This window comes from Aricia agestis, chromosome 7 (genome assembly GCF_905147365.1).
Source record: "Aricia agestis chromosome 7, ilAriAges1.1, whole genome shotgun sequence".
Classification (NCBI taxonomy): Eukaryota; Metazoa; Arthropoda; class Insecta; order Lepidoptera; family Lycaenidae; genus Aricia; species Aricia agestis.
In genome coordinates, this window is record NC_056412.1 from 16,878,717 (window position 1) to 16,893,496 (window position 14,780).

General features: G+C 36.8%; 1 protein-coding gene across 1 annotated transcript in view; it reads left to right on the forward strand.

Moving 5' to 3' along the window:
* LOC121728735 (cholecystokinin receptor type A-like) overlaps positions 1 to 14,780 on the forward strand; it is a 79,953-nt gene that overhangs the window by 14,190 nt on the left and 50,983 nt on the right. Inside the window, exons 3-4 of the mRNA XM_042116975.1 lie at positions 1,837 to 1,951; positions 9,948 to 10,148. Coding sequence (XP_041972909.1) covers positions 1,837 to 1,951; positions 9,948 to 10,148 — 316 coding nt within the window. The remainder of the gene's footprint in view (positions 1 to 1,836; positions 1,952 to 9,947; positions 10,149 to 14,780) is intronic.

Consider the following 14,780-nt stretch of genomic DNA (forward strand, 5'->3'; position numbering starts at 1 on the left):
GTTATTAGTTAAAAACTGTTTCTAATTTAAAATTAACCTAACTGATAATATTCCAAATAAAATTTGATAATATTTGTCTCTATTCAATGAAATAAATTAGTATTGTTGTTTTTTTTGCGAATAATAGAGCCCAAGTCAGGTTCTATTATAAGGTAAATCCATGGTAACATTCTTAAAGTTGATCTAAAAAGGATCAAGTAATTCTTATTTTTTAAAGTGCCTGCAGAATTCGACTAATCCTCAACTATTTCTATACATCTTCATCCTTTTGAAATCGATACCAGCTTATTCAATCGTAAGTAATGCACTTGATATTTTCACAAAGGCATTAATTATATAATATCTACTTTAATAATTAATAATAATATTAAAGTAAAATAAAAATTTAGAGGGGGCTCCCATACAAAATATAAAATTTTTGGCTTATTGTTGCTCTATAACGGTACGGAACCCTTCGTGCGCGAGTTCGACTTGCACATGACCGATTATTATTATTCGTATGCAAAGAATTAACACCTATATAATTTCTGAAGGACAGGATGTCAACCACTGTCATTTTACTGCCGAATTTAATTGTCAAATCATCATTGATTTTGAAAACTATAACTCAGTTTATGAGAGAATCAACTTAGAATCAAAATGGCCACAAATAGAAATACTGTTAGATAATGAGCATTAATAGGGATGATGACAAGGTCAAAGATTAGCGAATTTTGTTAATAAAATAAAGAAATCACGGTAAAAAATAAGTGTTCCCAAAATTTCAGCTTGATAGCATTTGTATTTTTTTTGTTATGCGCCTTTAAAGTTGGATATTCAAGTCGATTTTTTTTTCAATTAAATTTCATAATATTTGTATACAATTCGATAACTTATGCAATTAAAAACAACTTTTGTTATGAAACCACCTTTATAAACGCAATATTTAATATACCTGTCGAACAAAGTTGTCTCCCGATGCGTACAAACTACGAAAGACTGACGTCAGTCTTTCGTAACACTTTGTATGGAGCGTTTCGGGCAGGTCTTTTTTATGAGATATTTGAATTGTCATATCTTGGTGAATTTTTAAGCTATCAGAGTCATTCTTTCAACGATGTTTCTATTTTTTAAGTGTCCTTCAATTACCGATAAGAAAAAAAAATAGTTATCATGCCTATTGCTACCGTTTTACATTTGCGAATTGTAAATGAATTCAATAATTTGGATTTCATGGAATAGAAGAGTTGTAATTAATTTGAAATTAGGATAATTTAAATTAATAAAATGATTCACTGTTTATATTAGAAGCTTTGAATTATTTATTTTAATTGCATCTTTATCTCATGATTTACAACAATATAAGGCAACATCCGCAGATAAAATATGATTGGCGCGCGCTCGACAGCGCACGCGCGAGACCAATCATTCATCTAAGGCAACATCAATTTCAACTCACAAATTTCAAATCATAACGAGATCACAAGCTTATTGTATATTTCAATAAATCGTTACATACATACGCTTGAAATCTCTTTGTGTAGCGGCAAGGCCGCTCGGACACGCTGACACATAAATCGAGCCTTTTTATTTTATTTACATGGGGAACTGCGTTACGCATCCCCGGCGGATTGGAGACATCACATAAATCGAGCCTAGGACTTTTGAATTTGCGAACTACGAAAACCTAATTCCTAATCCTATAATCAACCGCGGCAGACATTTTAACTCAAGACAAAAAAGGGGTGTTTTAGTTGACTTGTCCAGTTTGTCTTTATTGTGTATGTGTGTGTGTCCAATGACATCGTAGCATCCAAACGGATGGACCGATTTTGATCTAGTTTTGTTTTTTTGCAGGCGGTGTCGGATTTTCTATTAGGGGTGTTCTGCCTCCCTTTCACACTGGTGGGACAAATATACAGAAGATTCCTCTTCGGTGCAACTCTGTGCAAATTAATTCCATTCTTACAAGGTAATTTTTACTTGATTATTCGTCCGTAATAATATAAAAAGAAACATAGGCTCCATGTTTTTTTTTTATTTTTTTTTTATGAAATAAAAAGGGGCAAGCGAGCAAACGGGTCACCTGATGGAAAGCAACTTCCGTCGCCCATGGACACTCGGAGCATTAGTAGAGCTGCAGGTGCGTTGCCGGCCTTTTAAGGGGTAATAGGGGAGGGTACGGAAGGGAATAGGGGAGGGTACGGAAGGAAATAGGGGAGGGTAGGGAAAGGAAAAGGGTAGGGGATTGGGCCTCCGGTAAACTCACTCACTCGGCAAAACACAGCGGAAGCGCTGTTTCACGCCGGTTTTCTGTGAGGACGTGGTATTTCTTCGGTCGAGCCGGCCCATTCGTGCCGAAGCATGGCTCTCCCACGTCAGAATGTGGCTCTTTTACAGTTTAGATATTCTCCGAACGAATCATTTGAAATTGTAACGGGTGCAGTTTTTTAAAATGACACATAAGGTTAGCCTTTTTTTTTAAGTAAAAGCTATTTTAAAAAAGGAAAACGTACCCTAATTAGGCTTTTTACAACATCTACAGTCTAGACAAGTGGACTGAACCAACGGGTTACAATGTTTTCCTTCACGTAAGAACGTTAAATTGTGCTTCAGATGTGAAAGTCTGATTTTACGAACATTCTAATTAAACATACGAGAACATATTAGTAGCTAAACGAGAAAACTTTTCCAAATCAATGTTCAAAACACAATATTTGTTGCGTAACTGGTTAAACGAAATCGTTCCTTGCAACACCGTTCTATTTAATTAACTCCACATTTATAATTCCAATTTGTTAAGTAAGGGGAAATTCAGAGATAAATATCGTTCGACTTACTCGCTGTTTTAATTAACTTTTGACGATTTTCTATTCACAAACGAAGTGTTCCAAGTATTTGATAGAAGATATAGGATACATTTTTAACGGACTGCTGGATTTAATTGTCTAAACACACCATGCCGAAGTTCCGCGGCGGAAGTTCGGCATAGTTACGTCAGTAATGTCAAACGCATACAATCGACGGAATTTCGGCATGGTGTGTCATCGGTAATTTAAGATACATTGCAGGCGGAATCTCACCGAACTTCCGCCGCGGATCTTCGGCATGTCTTAGCCACGAGACTTGTCATAAAACTTCATAGAAAATAGTGTGTGTGGAGGAGGTGTTATTCTTCGTCTCACTATATTCAGTACTAGATGACGCCCGCAACTTCGTTGCGCCAAATTTCGTTAAACGCGCGGAAACCGTGCATTTTTCCGGGATAAAAGTATCCTATGTCCTTTTCCGGGTATCAAAGTATCTCCATAGCGAAATTGATTCAGCGGTTTGGACGTAATAAGGTAACAGACAGACAGACGGACAGACGTGACGAGAAGTGAGTTTAACTTTTAAAATCATTTTACTCTTTTTAGTAATCTAGGTTTTCTTTAAAGTTTTACGTTTTGGCTAAACCTTTATTGGGTTAACACATACGCTGTCACTTTTCATATAATATCTATGGACGCTTCACACCACGGCAGTCATATTATGATACCTACATGTCCAAAAAATAAAATTGCGTAATTAATTCAATATTCGGTCCTTAAATTGTAACATTTCAATGGACTATAATAATATATAGGTATATATTTTTTTAAATAATATCATTTATCATTAATTATATACAGCTATACGATGCTTTTTGCCAAGTGGCTGAAACGGGGCCTAACATTATATAATATAATAATATATTTAACTAATTAACGCCGCCATATTGTAAAGTGTTACTTGAGTGACAGCTGCTCGGTGTCCACATCATGATAATGTATGTCGTCATAATTATTCTTGTTGGTCGGCTGTAATATCTGCAATCCAACGTGATTAAGTTCTAAGGCTTTCAAGCCACGTGCTGCCTTTATTATACACCTGACTAACATTTTCTTCTGTTTCTTAATACTTACTAAGTTCAATTAAAATATTGTTATACCTACTTGGATTTTCACCAGCGCGGTATAGTATTTAGGAAGCAGAAATGTTTTTCTTTGAATATTTTCGATAATCATTTTTTGTATTAATTATGTTTTTAGCAAAAAGCCATTTCTCATTTCTGATGATAGATGATAGAATTATTTTATAATATTTGTTGATTATATAACTAAGATTGCTCCTCAATTTGTATTTAATCAAGTTTTATATTAGTGGAGAGAGTGGTTTATGAGATTAAATGCGACCGCGGGGCCTGATTAAACCGCACGATGGTTTGTTCAGTTGCAATGAAAAAAATTAGATCGAGTGATAATATTTTGAAAAGTATCGAAAAATCCTTATTGATATTTTCCTGAAAATAGAGATCCCATTTTATAATTCACATAATTTTTCTTGTAACGTTTAAGTTAGTGATTTGATTTTGCAAGTAAAACAAATCTAATATTCAGGATCACAAAATCTGGTAAATAGTATAATATTGTGATTGTTGTTTTCAATATTTTGTGTGTTTCTAACCATTATAGTTTGTGCGTTTTATGATGATATGCGTGACACATTATAATTGACAATAGTAGGGAAGTTACCTAACAAAAATTAATCGATAATTTAAAAATATCGAATCACTTCGTAAAGGAATTACAATCGAAATTATCGATTTCGTACTGACATTTCAGTGGTGCCGGCGATTTAAGATGACCGCCCTTTTTTATCGACTTGATTCCGATTCAACAGTGTCAATCTCTATTGACATAGGTTCCGTTTCATGCATCTGACATTTTTCAAATGTTTTCGTAACAATAATTTTATACTCCTATTTCACAGTTAAAATATAGTTTTATATTAATAAGTTAGCATTTAGCAACTTTTCATTTTTATTCATTTACAATTATAGAAAACATTTGTTTTTGTAGATGGAATATAATTTATTACATTTTGTTTTTCTTGTAAAAAAACCCGTAGCAAGGAACATGAGAACTGTCACCCATATCATCTTAGAACGCACAAAATATAGCTGTTATAACTTGGCATTATAACATCTATTGCTAATTTCGTATTTTCCCGCTTGTATGTACCTAACTACGTCGATTTCCAAGTTTTTTGTTTAACATAATTATATCCCTTGGCTGGTATCGATATTTTTGGCAACACTACTGGCATCGTGGGTATTATTTGACCCATACCAAAAATCTGTTATAGTACGTATGCAATTGTTTTATTTATGTAAATAGGGATAGAAATTAATTAAAAAACCTGTTTTTTACAAAATTATCTAAGTTTTATTTTAGAATCTTAAAAAGTTATATTTTAGTTCTACATGAATTTGTAACTTACCTAAGTTATTGGAACTTTTTAATAAGAGTGTATTTAAAATGAAATAAACAAATATAAATTCTAGAAAACCTTAGACAAAAATAAGTTAATGGCACTTCTTATATCCTTTTAAACAAAAAAGTGTAATGCTTAAGCCAATATTAAAAAAATGACAATCAAAAACCTTAACCAACAGTAATATGATGTCATATTTCAGTCTTTTTTTTCCGGCTGTTCCTTTTTTTTCTAATCATCATTTACGTCGTGCAACAACTCCTCAATTTGTCTTTCGTTCAAAAATCTTCCCATTGTTGTAGAAATTTTCACTAAAAACAAAAAGTTTAGAAATCACAGTCAGTGAAAAAAGTTACGTATTTGGTGTCGTGGGTCAAATGTGACCCATCCGGCTCCATATAATAATATTCCTCCATAATGGTCACCACACTGCACTTTTGCCCCCCGCCGCAGCTTGCGACGTACTGAGAATACGTAGAAGCGAGCACTAGTCTTGTACCATGAATATTAAAAGAATAATAACTAAAAATGTTTGCATCTGGGTCAAATTTGACCCACGATACCAGCTTATAAATATGTATATTATTAAAAAGTTAAAATACAGCATGCAATAAGTGGTTTTATAAATGTAATAGTAAAAAATGCAATCATATTTTTGCCTTAAATGAAATTGCTGATTCCAATTTACAGAAATGAATAATATACAATTATTTTAGCTTTTGAAGCAGTTGACTTTCTGACTGTTGAAATGCAATGTTATTTCAGTTTGGACCGTCATTTTATTTTCACAATTATCCCCCTGAGTCTGTTAATCTTAATATCCAAAATTGATTTTGGAAATAATGAAACTTGTCTACCTACAATATATGGGATTACCCCAGGATAATATATCACAGGTTGTTCGGGTGAACACTAACGGCTTAAAACCATCAAATGAGCCCGTCAACATTTTTTGTATGGGTATGAAGACGGCATTTTTTTTGACTTCCCAGCATTGTTTTTATAGAAAAAGTTGTTTATTTTGATAGGCTTATTTGACGGTTTTAAGGATAACGGTGTTCTCCCGAACATTAACCTGTATAGGCGGTATGTATGTGCCAACCATTCCTAACTATTCCGTCAGGACAGACATGTCGCCAAACGTTACCCCATTAGGATTTTGAATATCTTCAGAACGGATTAATCTACAAAAAATTCAGTACCCTCAAATACGCTCTGCAAAACTTGAAATAGTTTTTGTCTCAAAATATGCCTTAAAATTTTTTTTGGAGTAACGTTCATAATCGTTACCCCAGCCGAATCGGTTTTTCGAGTTTTTCAGGAAACCACTTTATTAAAAAGGGGGGCTGATTACAAAAATTATGGCTCATTTATCTAATTAGGGGTAAGTATGTAAAAAGTTCCAAAAATACGCGTAGCACATGGGGTAAGGCTACAACTGCAAAAAACTTTTTTTATTAACTTCCAATGCAATTATGATTCGTATAATATACATCTAGATATCTGCGGTGATATGATATTATGATACGTGCGACTAGTCGCACGCGCACAAACACATTAAAGTTTACCTTAAACGATGCCGCACTGCTGTGTGGGCATTAACCGTTAGGTTTATTTTCTTTACGTCTTGATACGATTGCCGGGCTCACAGCCCTAAAAGCTATGCTATAGCTTAAAAATCGACAACATCTGGCTTGGGTAGCGGACACAGATAATATTATATAAAACTCAAAGGTGACTGACTGACATGGTGATCTATCAACGCACAGCCCAAACCACTGGACGGAGCGGGCTGAAATTTGGCATGCAAGTAGATGTTATGACGTAGGCATCCGCTAAGAAAGGATTTTGATCAATTCCACCTCCAAGGGGTTCAAATAGGGGATGAAAGTTTGTATATAATAATAATTCTTAACGCGAGCGAAGCCGCGGGCAAAAGCTCGTATTGTATAAGCTCTAAGACATTAAGTACTGTAGCAGATGATTTTGCGTCGAACCCTAACGTTCTATTGCAAACATTGGAACTTCGCAGATGTTCCAAAGACAAAAGGGCTTTGCCACAATGATCTAGGAATTTTGACATACGGTCATTAGGACTAGGGCTTATTATATATGTTATTGAATTGCTAATATTCATATTAATTTAATGGCGGCTCTCGACATAGGCGAACGCGTTGGCCAACGCGTCTGCAGACGCGTTGGCCCAATGTGTAGAACGGGCGTTCGCGCGTTGGCCAACGTCTAAATACCTACGGCCAACGCGCGAACGCCCGTTCTACACATTGGGCCAACGCGTCTGCAGACGCGTTGGCCAACGCGTTCGCCTATGTCGAGAGCCGCCATTAGACCGTAGCTCAAGATTTACTTATGGGCAAAAGCATTTTGCTTATTCTTGTAAGAAAATGTATGTGCTACTACTGTCTACGAATTTATTGTTAGTTGCTACGCTTAGTAATTTAATATACTCGGTTTCCCATTTATCCTGAGCCTCGAAGAACGAATGTAATACACTGGGATTATAGAGGCTAGGCTGCGTTTCCACTGAAGCGGAGCGGAGCTTAGCGGTGCCCGAATTGACCAATCACCATGCTCGAAATCTCCGCTCCGGTTTAATGGAAACAGCACGAGCGGGGTGGAGCGGAGCTGAGCAGATATTCATAGAAACGCAACCGAGCGAGGCAAAGCGGTGCGGAGGACAACGGGGTGCAGAGCGGAGTACAGCGGGGCGTTGCCAAGCGGGGCGGTGCGAAGCGGGGCGGTGCGGAGCGAGATCTCGTTATCTTCATCTTCAAGTAAAGAAAGATATAAAATTATAGCTTCTTTCTTTTTATACGACAACATGACGTATGGTCTTTCTGAGAGATTGAATGTTACTAAGCGCAAAAATGCGCTATTCCAAAAGTATGCTCCGCTCAACTCCGCTCCGCTCCACTTCGCTCCGCTCCACTCAACTCCGCTCCGCTTCAGTGGAAACACTGAGCACTTTTCACCGCTCCTCTCCGCTCCGCTCCGCTTCAGTGGAAACGCAGCCTAGTGTTATGCGTATCAATATTATTTTTTATAATCATCATCACGCACTTCTATTATAATACTAGACATATTTATCTACTTATATAAACAATTGTAAATCGGTCATTACTGTGGTAACAGAGTGATTTCGATTAGATCAACGTCATTTTATTATTTTGGGGAAACGTGCGGGGGGAGAAATAAAAGAAGCACATGTCGGTTTCACAGATACCGGCGCGGGGGAGGGGGGAGGCAGGGGGGGATTCACCCAAAACACGATTCAATTTCAAATGATCTCTTCATTTTGATCAAATATTTTCTTTTGTTACACGTTGTTTTGTCAGTTAGAACAATTCCGTGAGCTATATGGGTTGTTTGATCATAATAGAATATGTCAGATTTGCTTTTGTTATCTCTTCAAATGTTTTTCATGGTGGATAGGTATAATATCACGGTGGTACGCGTGAATTGTCATGCGGGATGTTAGATGTGTTTGCTGACTTAGGATTTTGGTTACTCAATATGACTTACAATGATATAAGTAAAGTGGAAGTATCAAAATACAATCTCAAAAAATGGTGTTGAATATTTCAACTTAATTATAAAATACCAATTAATACATCATATTATTTGCTTGCATATATAAAATAAAATTTGATTGCAAACATAAAACTCTCTCTGCAAAATTAAATAATATTTTGATTACTTTTTTACCAGAGAAAATGCTTTGAGTATCCCCGGCGGATTGGGGACATCGGTGGGGGTATGTGGGATTCCCCGTGGGATCTACCCACTAAAACCTCATGGTGCTCCACTCCCCGTTTAGGCGAAATTCCATGCCGCAAAATACTTTGACTACATCGAGATATAAGTACTACCTACGTAGTACTTATATCAATGTTTGACTAGGTACCTATAGTTAATCCACACTATCCATACTAATATTATAAATGTGAAAGTGTCTGTTTGTCTGTTAAGTACCTCTTCACGCCCAAACTACTAAATCGATTTTTCCGTAATTTGGTATGGAGATACTTTGGGTCTCGGGAAAGGATAGATAAGGATAGAACAAAGGATAAGCATAGGATATTATAGGAAACTTTTGGCCCTGGAGAAAGTACGGCTACCGCACGACAGACGAATTTTGGCGCAACAGAGTTGCGGGCATCATATGTTTAAGTACAGTGCTCCCAAAGTGATAATGCGCGTAGAAATTTTCGTCATTGTTCGGCAACGATCGTTTTTCCCGATCGTCGGAAGACGATGCCACAAAACCTTTTATTGCGCATGTCCAAATCATGTCATGCCATGGCAACGCCAACTGTTTACGACTTGACCGTAAGCAAATATAAGCAACTTGTTAGTGGTGTTGACATGGCATGACATGATTTGGACATATTATGCGCAATAAAAGCGCATGCGCCAAAAATAGAGACAACTGACGGACTGGCGACAGCCACCGAGTACCGGAGTATACCGGCTATATTATGATATTTACTTCTATTTCTTTCGAACAAGGTGCAAAATGCAAAAACATTGTTTGGGGCTCTTCCGTTTCATAGATTCGAGTGTTTCCGTGATTACGACAATTAGCGAAGATTTTCATGCCCATTATTAATTTGGGACTTTTTATCTGATTACAACTAATCAATCGCTATTTTCAGCGGTCTCCGTGTCGGTGGACGTGTGGACTCTGGTGGCGATATCTCTGGAGAGGTACTTCGCGATCTGCCGCCCGCTTAAGTCCAGGAAGTGGCAGACGCAGTGCCACGCCTACAAGATGATAGCCACCGTCTGGATCATCTCGGTGATCCTCAACTCGCCCATATTGGTCGTGTCGACGTTGCAGCCGATGCGGCAGAACAGTAAGAGATAAAACTTAGATTATATCATTAAGAGAAAGATACGCGCTTATAATTGTCAACTAAAATATGGGCTTTCACGCACAACAACATGAACCCCCGATAAAAATAGAGAGAGTATCCTACTTAAAAAAGGTATCGAAAACGCTAGGTGTTTATGTTAAACCCACATGTTGGATTTTTTTTTATTGATTCCAAAAATAATCCCGCTGTCCCCAGCAAGACATTGGGATATATCCTTATGAAAGCTTGACGTATTGTCACGTTATATAATCAATCAATCCTCTAACCTCTTATTTGTGTGACTATCAGTTGATGAGATTCAATAATTTTCCGATGAAACATCATAGAAATAAAGTTTTTGAACCAGCCATGTAGGCGTTAATTCGTGTCGGCATGTTAAACTTTACAAAAGGCACATACAGTATACACATTGTGACAAATTAGTAACTACACGAAGTTTTCCAAGCGGTGCCTTGAAATTTGATGATAGGCAGTTTTAAACAAAGCAAAAACTTGTATAGTATTTGAATGTGGTAAAAAGCATTTTCCGTTGTTCTGATTAACATTATAATGATTAATTTTTGGGCAAAGAGTCACCGAAAACGACGCGGCTACGAATTATGAACGTCAGCTATGCACTGCGTATCGTGATGCAAAGTGTGCTTACACACACTAGGCCGAAAATACGCGGCCGAAGTTCGGCATGATTACGGCCGCGTTTTTACGGCCTAGTGTTTTTAGACATCTAAAAAGTTATTAGGATTAGTTGAAATTTTACATTTTTTAGTTTTTACTGTCAGTAAAATGTCATATTTGTTTCATAAATTATCTCTCCTTCTTCGTGCTTAATTCAATATCATTGCACAACTCGCAAATTCAAGAGTAACATGCTATTAATTAATGAAGGACAAACTTTAGCAGGCATTAGTGAAATTAGAAACGCTTACTGCGCACTCAGAGACATTTAATGATGATTAAACTTCAATTTAATGAAGAGTTTGACAGATAATCTATGGATCTTATGTCAAAATCTTCATTTAATTATAGCTAAGCCCGGGGGCGCACTAGAGGCCAAACCATAGACCACGCGCACCTGGCCGTACGGCGGCCAGCGGCCACACCATACTTTCGATGGCCGGCGCGACCTGGCCACTGCGGCCTGGCCGCTAGTGCGCGCCCGGGCTAAGTAAGTGTTCGTTGCTGAGAGCGGCAGTAACTATTTCCGTGAGCGGTAGTAATTGCGAACCGCCTGGCAATTAGTTTTATTAACCGACTTCAAAAAAAAGGAGGTTATTAATTCGACGCGTATGTATGTAATATTTCCAGAACTGCTCAGTTTTTGTGTATGTTAGTCTATTTCAGTGTCTGAACAAATGTGCCAAATTTCAAAAGTGTATGTAGTTATGTATATAAGTGTATGTATTTATGTATGTATGTTTTTATGTTTGTGTTCGCATAGCCCCGGAACTACAAGTCCGATTTAAGTGATTCCTTTTTGGGTATTGTTCAACTTAGAGAATTCTTCAAGTTTAATCAAAATTGGTTCAGTAGTTTTTGAGATAAGGCAATTTTAATTCTCAATTACGTTCAATTTTGAAGTCGGTTTTATCTTTTAAAAAAAAAGTATTATTATTTAGTGATAATATAAGTAATTGTTTGCTATAAAAATAATATAACGCCTATTCAGGTGTAGTTACGACATTTTACTATGGTTACGATAAACAATATATTATGTATCTCTTATCACGACGTAAAACAAGAAAATAAAACTGAATTTTTATATTCAGTTTTATTTTCTTGTTTTACTAATAAATAACTAATTCAATGACAGTAATTTAATGTCATTTCCTTTTCTGAAGTATTAATTAAAAACAAACTTGAATTGCAGATACTTTACGCGAGAGTCGTAGGGCTGACGCCAGTTACTAAGCCATCATAGCGCTTCTTGAGATACAGCCTGGAGACAGACGGACAGACAGACGGGCATACATCGAAGTCCTAAAAAAGAAAACTAGAGGAAAGCGAAAAAAGGAGAATTTCAGACTAAGAAATCTAAAGTAGTTTACTTATTAAATTTTATTTATTTTGTAAAATAAGGGGACAAACGAGCAAACGGGTCACCTGATGGAATACATACCGTCGCCCATGGACACTCGTAACATTAGAAGAGCTACAGGTGCGATGCCAGCTTTTTAGGAGGGCGCGCTCTCTTTTTGAAGGTTCGCAGGTCGTATTGGTCCGCAAATACTGCTGGTGACAGTTCATTCCAGAGATTTACAGTGCGCGGCAGAAAGTTACGCGAGAAACGCTTGATGAAAGACTGCCTCTCATCAAGGTGATGAGGATGGTATATTTTTCGCGTGGTTTCTTCTTCGTTTAGTTTTGGTCCTTGTCTGTGTAACTTCTATGATTTTTGCCATTCTAAAACTAACATCATCATTATCAGCATCGGTTAAACCAAGCTTGAGCTTTTTTCAATAGAACAATAGATAAAATAATAATAATAAATTAATATAATTGTATTACATATTATAATTATATTATCATTAAAAATTCAAATAAAACCGTTTCACTCCTTAAATTATCATCACAAAATTATAAGATAAGAATAATGGTGTTCAGAATTACACAAAGTTTGGGAGCAGGTACTAAAATTCAATTGCCGTGGGGATCTGTAAATGTTACAGCTTACATTATGTTAAATTTATTACTACAAAGATTTGTGTAAGTGGCTTCTTTATTGCGTCATAAAAATGTTATTAGATATTTCATAACTTTGCGTGTAATTTTGTTCTTTGAGCGGCGAACTGACTGAGAGAAGCATCTACCCCAATTTAAGGTGCTCCCCCTACGGAGATGCCGTAGTTTACCGTTTTTAGAGTATTATTAACATCAAGCAACTTTAACTTAAATTCAAGCATACATTCATTATCTCCCTAGTGTTTACAAATTACGTTTATTTGAAACACACGCTAAAAGATCAACAATTTCAGTAACTACATATTTGCCGTTTGAATTTTTTTTTAGGTCAGTTTTGAACTAAGATAAGTAGGCCTTAAGGTCATCCCCTGAGCAAACGATCTTGACCATACATTATTTTACCACGTTGCCGAGATCGCACCAAAATCCTACTTTTTTTACTTTATATCTTAGTTGAAACTTGACCTAAAAATAAATCATACGGCAAATATGTAGTTAATTAAATTGTCGATTGACGTGTGTTTCAAATAAACGTAATTTGTAAATACTAGGGAGATACTGAATGTGTGCTTGAATTTAAATAAATTGGTATTACTTTGGAAGCTGATATCATGAGTATAATAAACAAAAATAGGAAATTAATAACAGAGAAAGGAATGTTCAAGTTCATATGCTAAAGATTATTGCTGTACTTATAGTAAAAACTATAACTTTGTAGCTTTCAAATTATGAGTTAATAAGGCTCTGAAGCGGTAAATTATGGCATCTCCCGTGTCGGGAGCATAAAGCTAATATAGCGGAATAGAGCAACAATCTCGAGCTGTCAAACGAAACCGAAATTGGTTTCATCTGTGTACTAAAAATATGTGTATTGTGTACGTATACACTTACTTACACAAGCATGATTGAACATGATTTCTATGAGATTATATTTTCAACGTGCGGCACGTGCCGACTGGACGTCAAAAAAAGAGTGCTGCTGTCATGTATCACACGTCTCTTTTTACCACTCAGTGTTACCGATAGTGATATTATCTTTCTTGCTCAGGCCTTTGTTTCTGTATTCCGCTAGGTAGGGAGGTCGGGAGGGGGAGCGTCTTAAGCCCCGATTCTCTTTCATGGTATGTCGCTTCGAATGAAGGCTTACCTGTGCGTGCGACAACATGTGCCAACACGAGCTTGTCAGCCTGCGGCGATTGAAGCGACAACCGTTTCTCAACTATGAGGAAAAAAGAAACGAAATAAAAATGTGTCGTACACCAAAAGCTTATAAACTCGAATATCGAAACAAATTTATTGCCTCGTGACATTTAAACACGATATTGTGACGTATAAATAAATTCTAGGTGAATGGTCTTGCCTCGTGTCACTCAAACTTATTAGAACAGACAACAAAGTAAAATTACTGGAGTCGTGTAATTTAAACAACATTTTAATTAAACAAAAGAAATGAGATTCGGAACTTGAAACTCAGCCGCATGGTGTCTGTCAGTTACCTCTCCACACTTAAACAGCTGAACCGATTTAAAGGTTTGATATCGAGATACTTTTTTTTTTTAAGAAAGAAGGGGGCAAACGAGCAAACGGGTCACCTGATGGAAATCAACTTCCGTCGCCTATGGACACTCGCAGCATCAGAAGAGCTGCAGGTGCGTTGCCGACCTTTTAAGAGGGAATAGGGTAATAGGGAAGGGTAGAGATGGAAAGGGAAGGGAATAGGGGAGGATAGGGAAGGGAATTGGACCTCCAGTAAACTCACTCACTCGGCGAAACACAGCGCAAGCGCTGTTTCACGCCGGTTTTCTGTGAGAACGTGGTATTTCTCCGGTCGAGCCGGCCCATTCGTGCCGAAGCATGGCTCTCTCACGTATAAAAGCGTTTGGGAGACGGGAAAGGACATTATAATACGGTAGTTTTTGTTGCAACAAAATC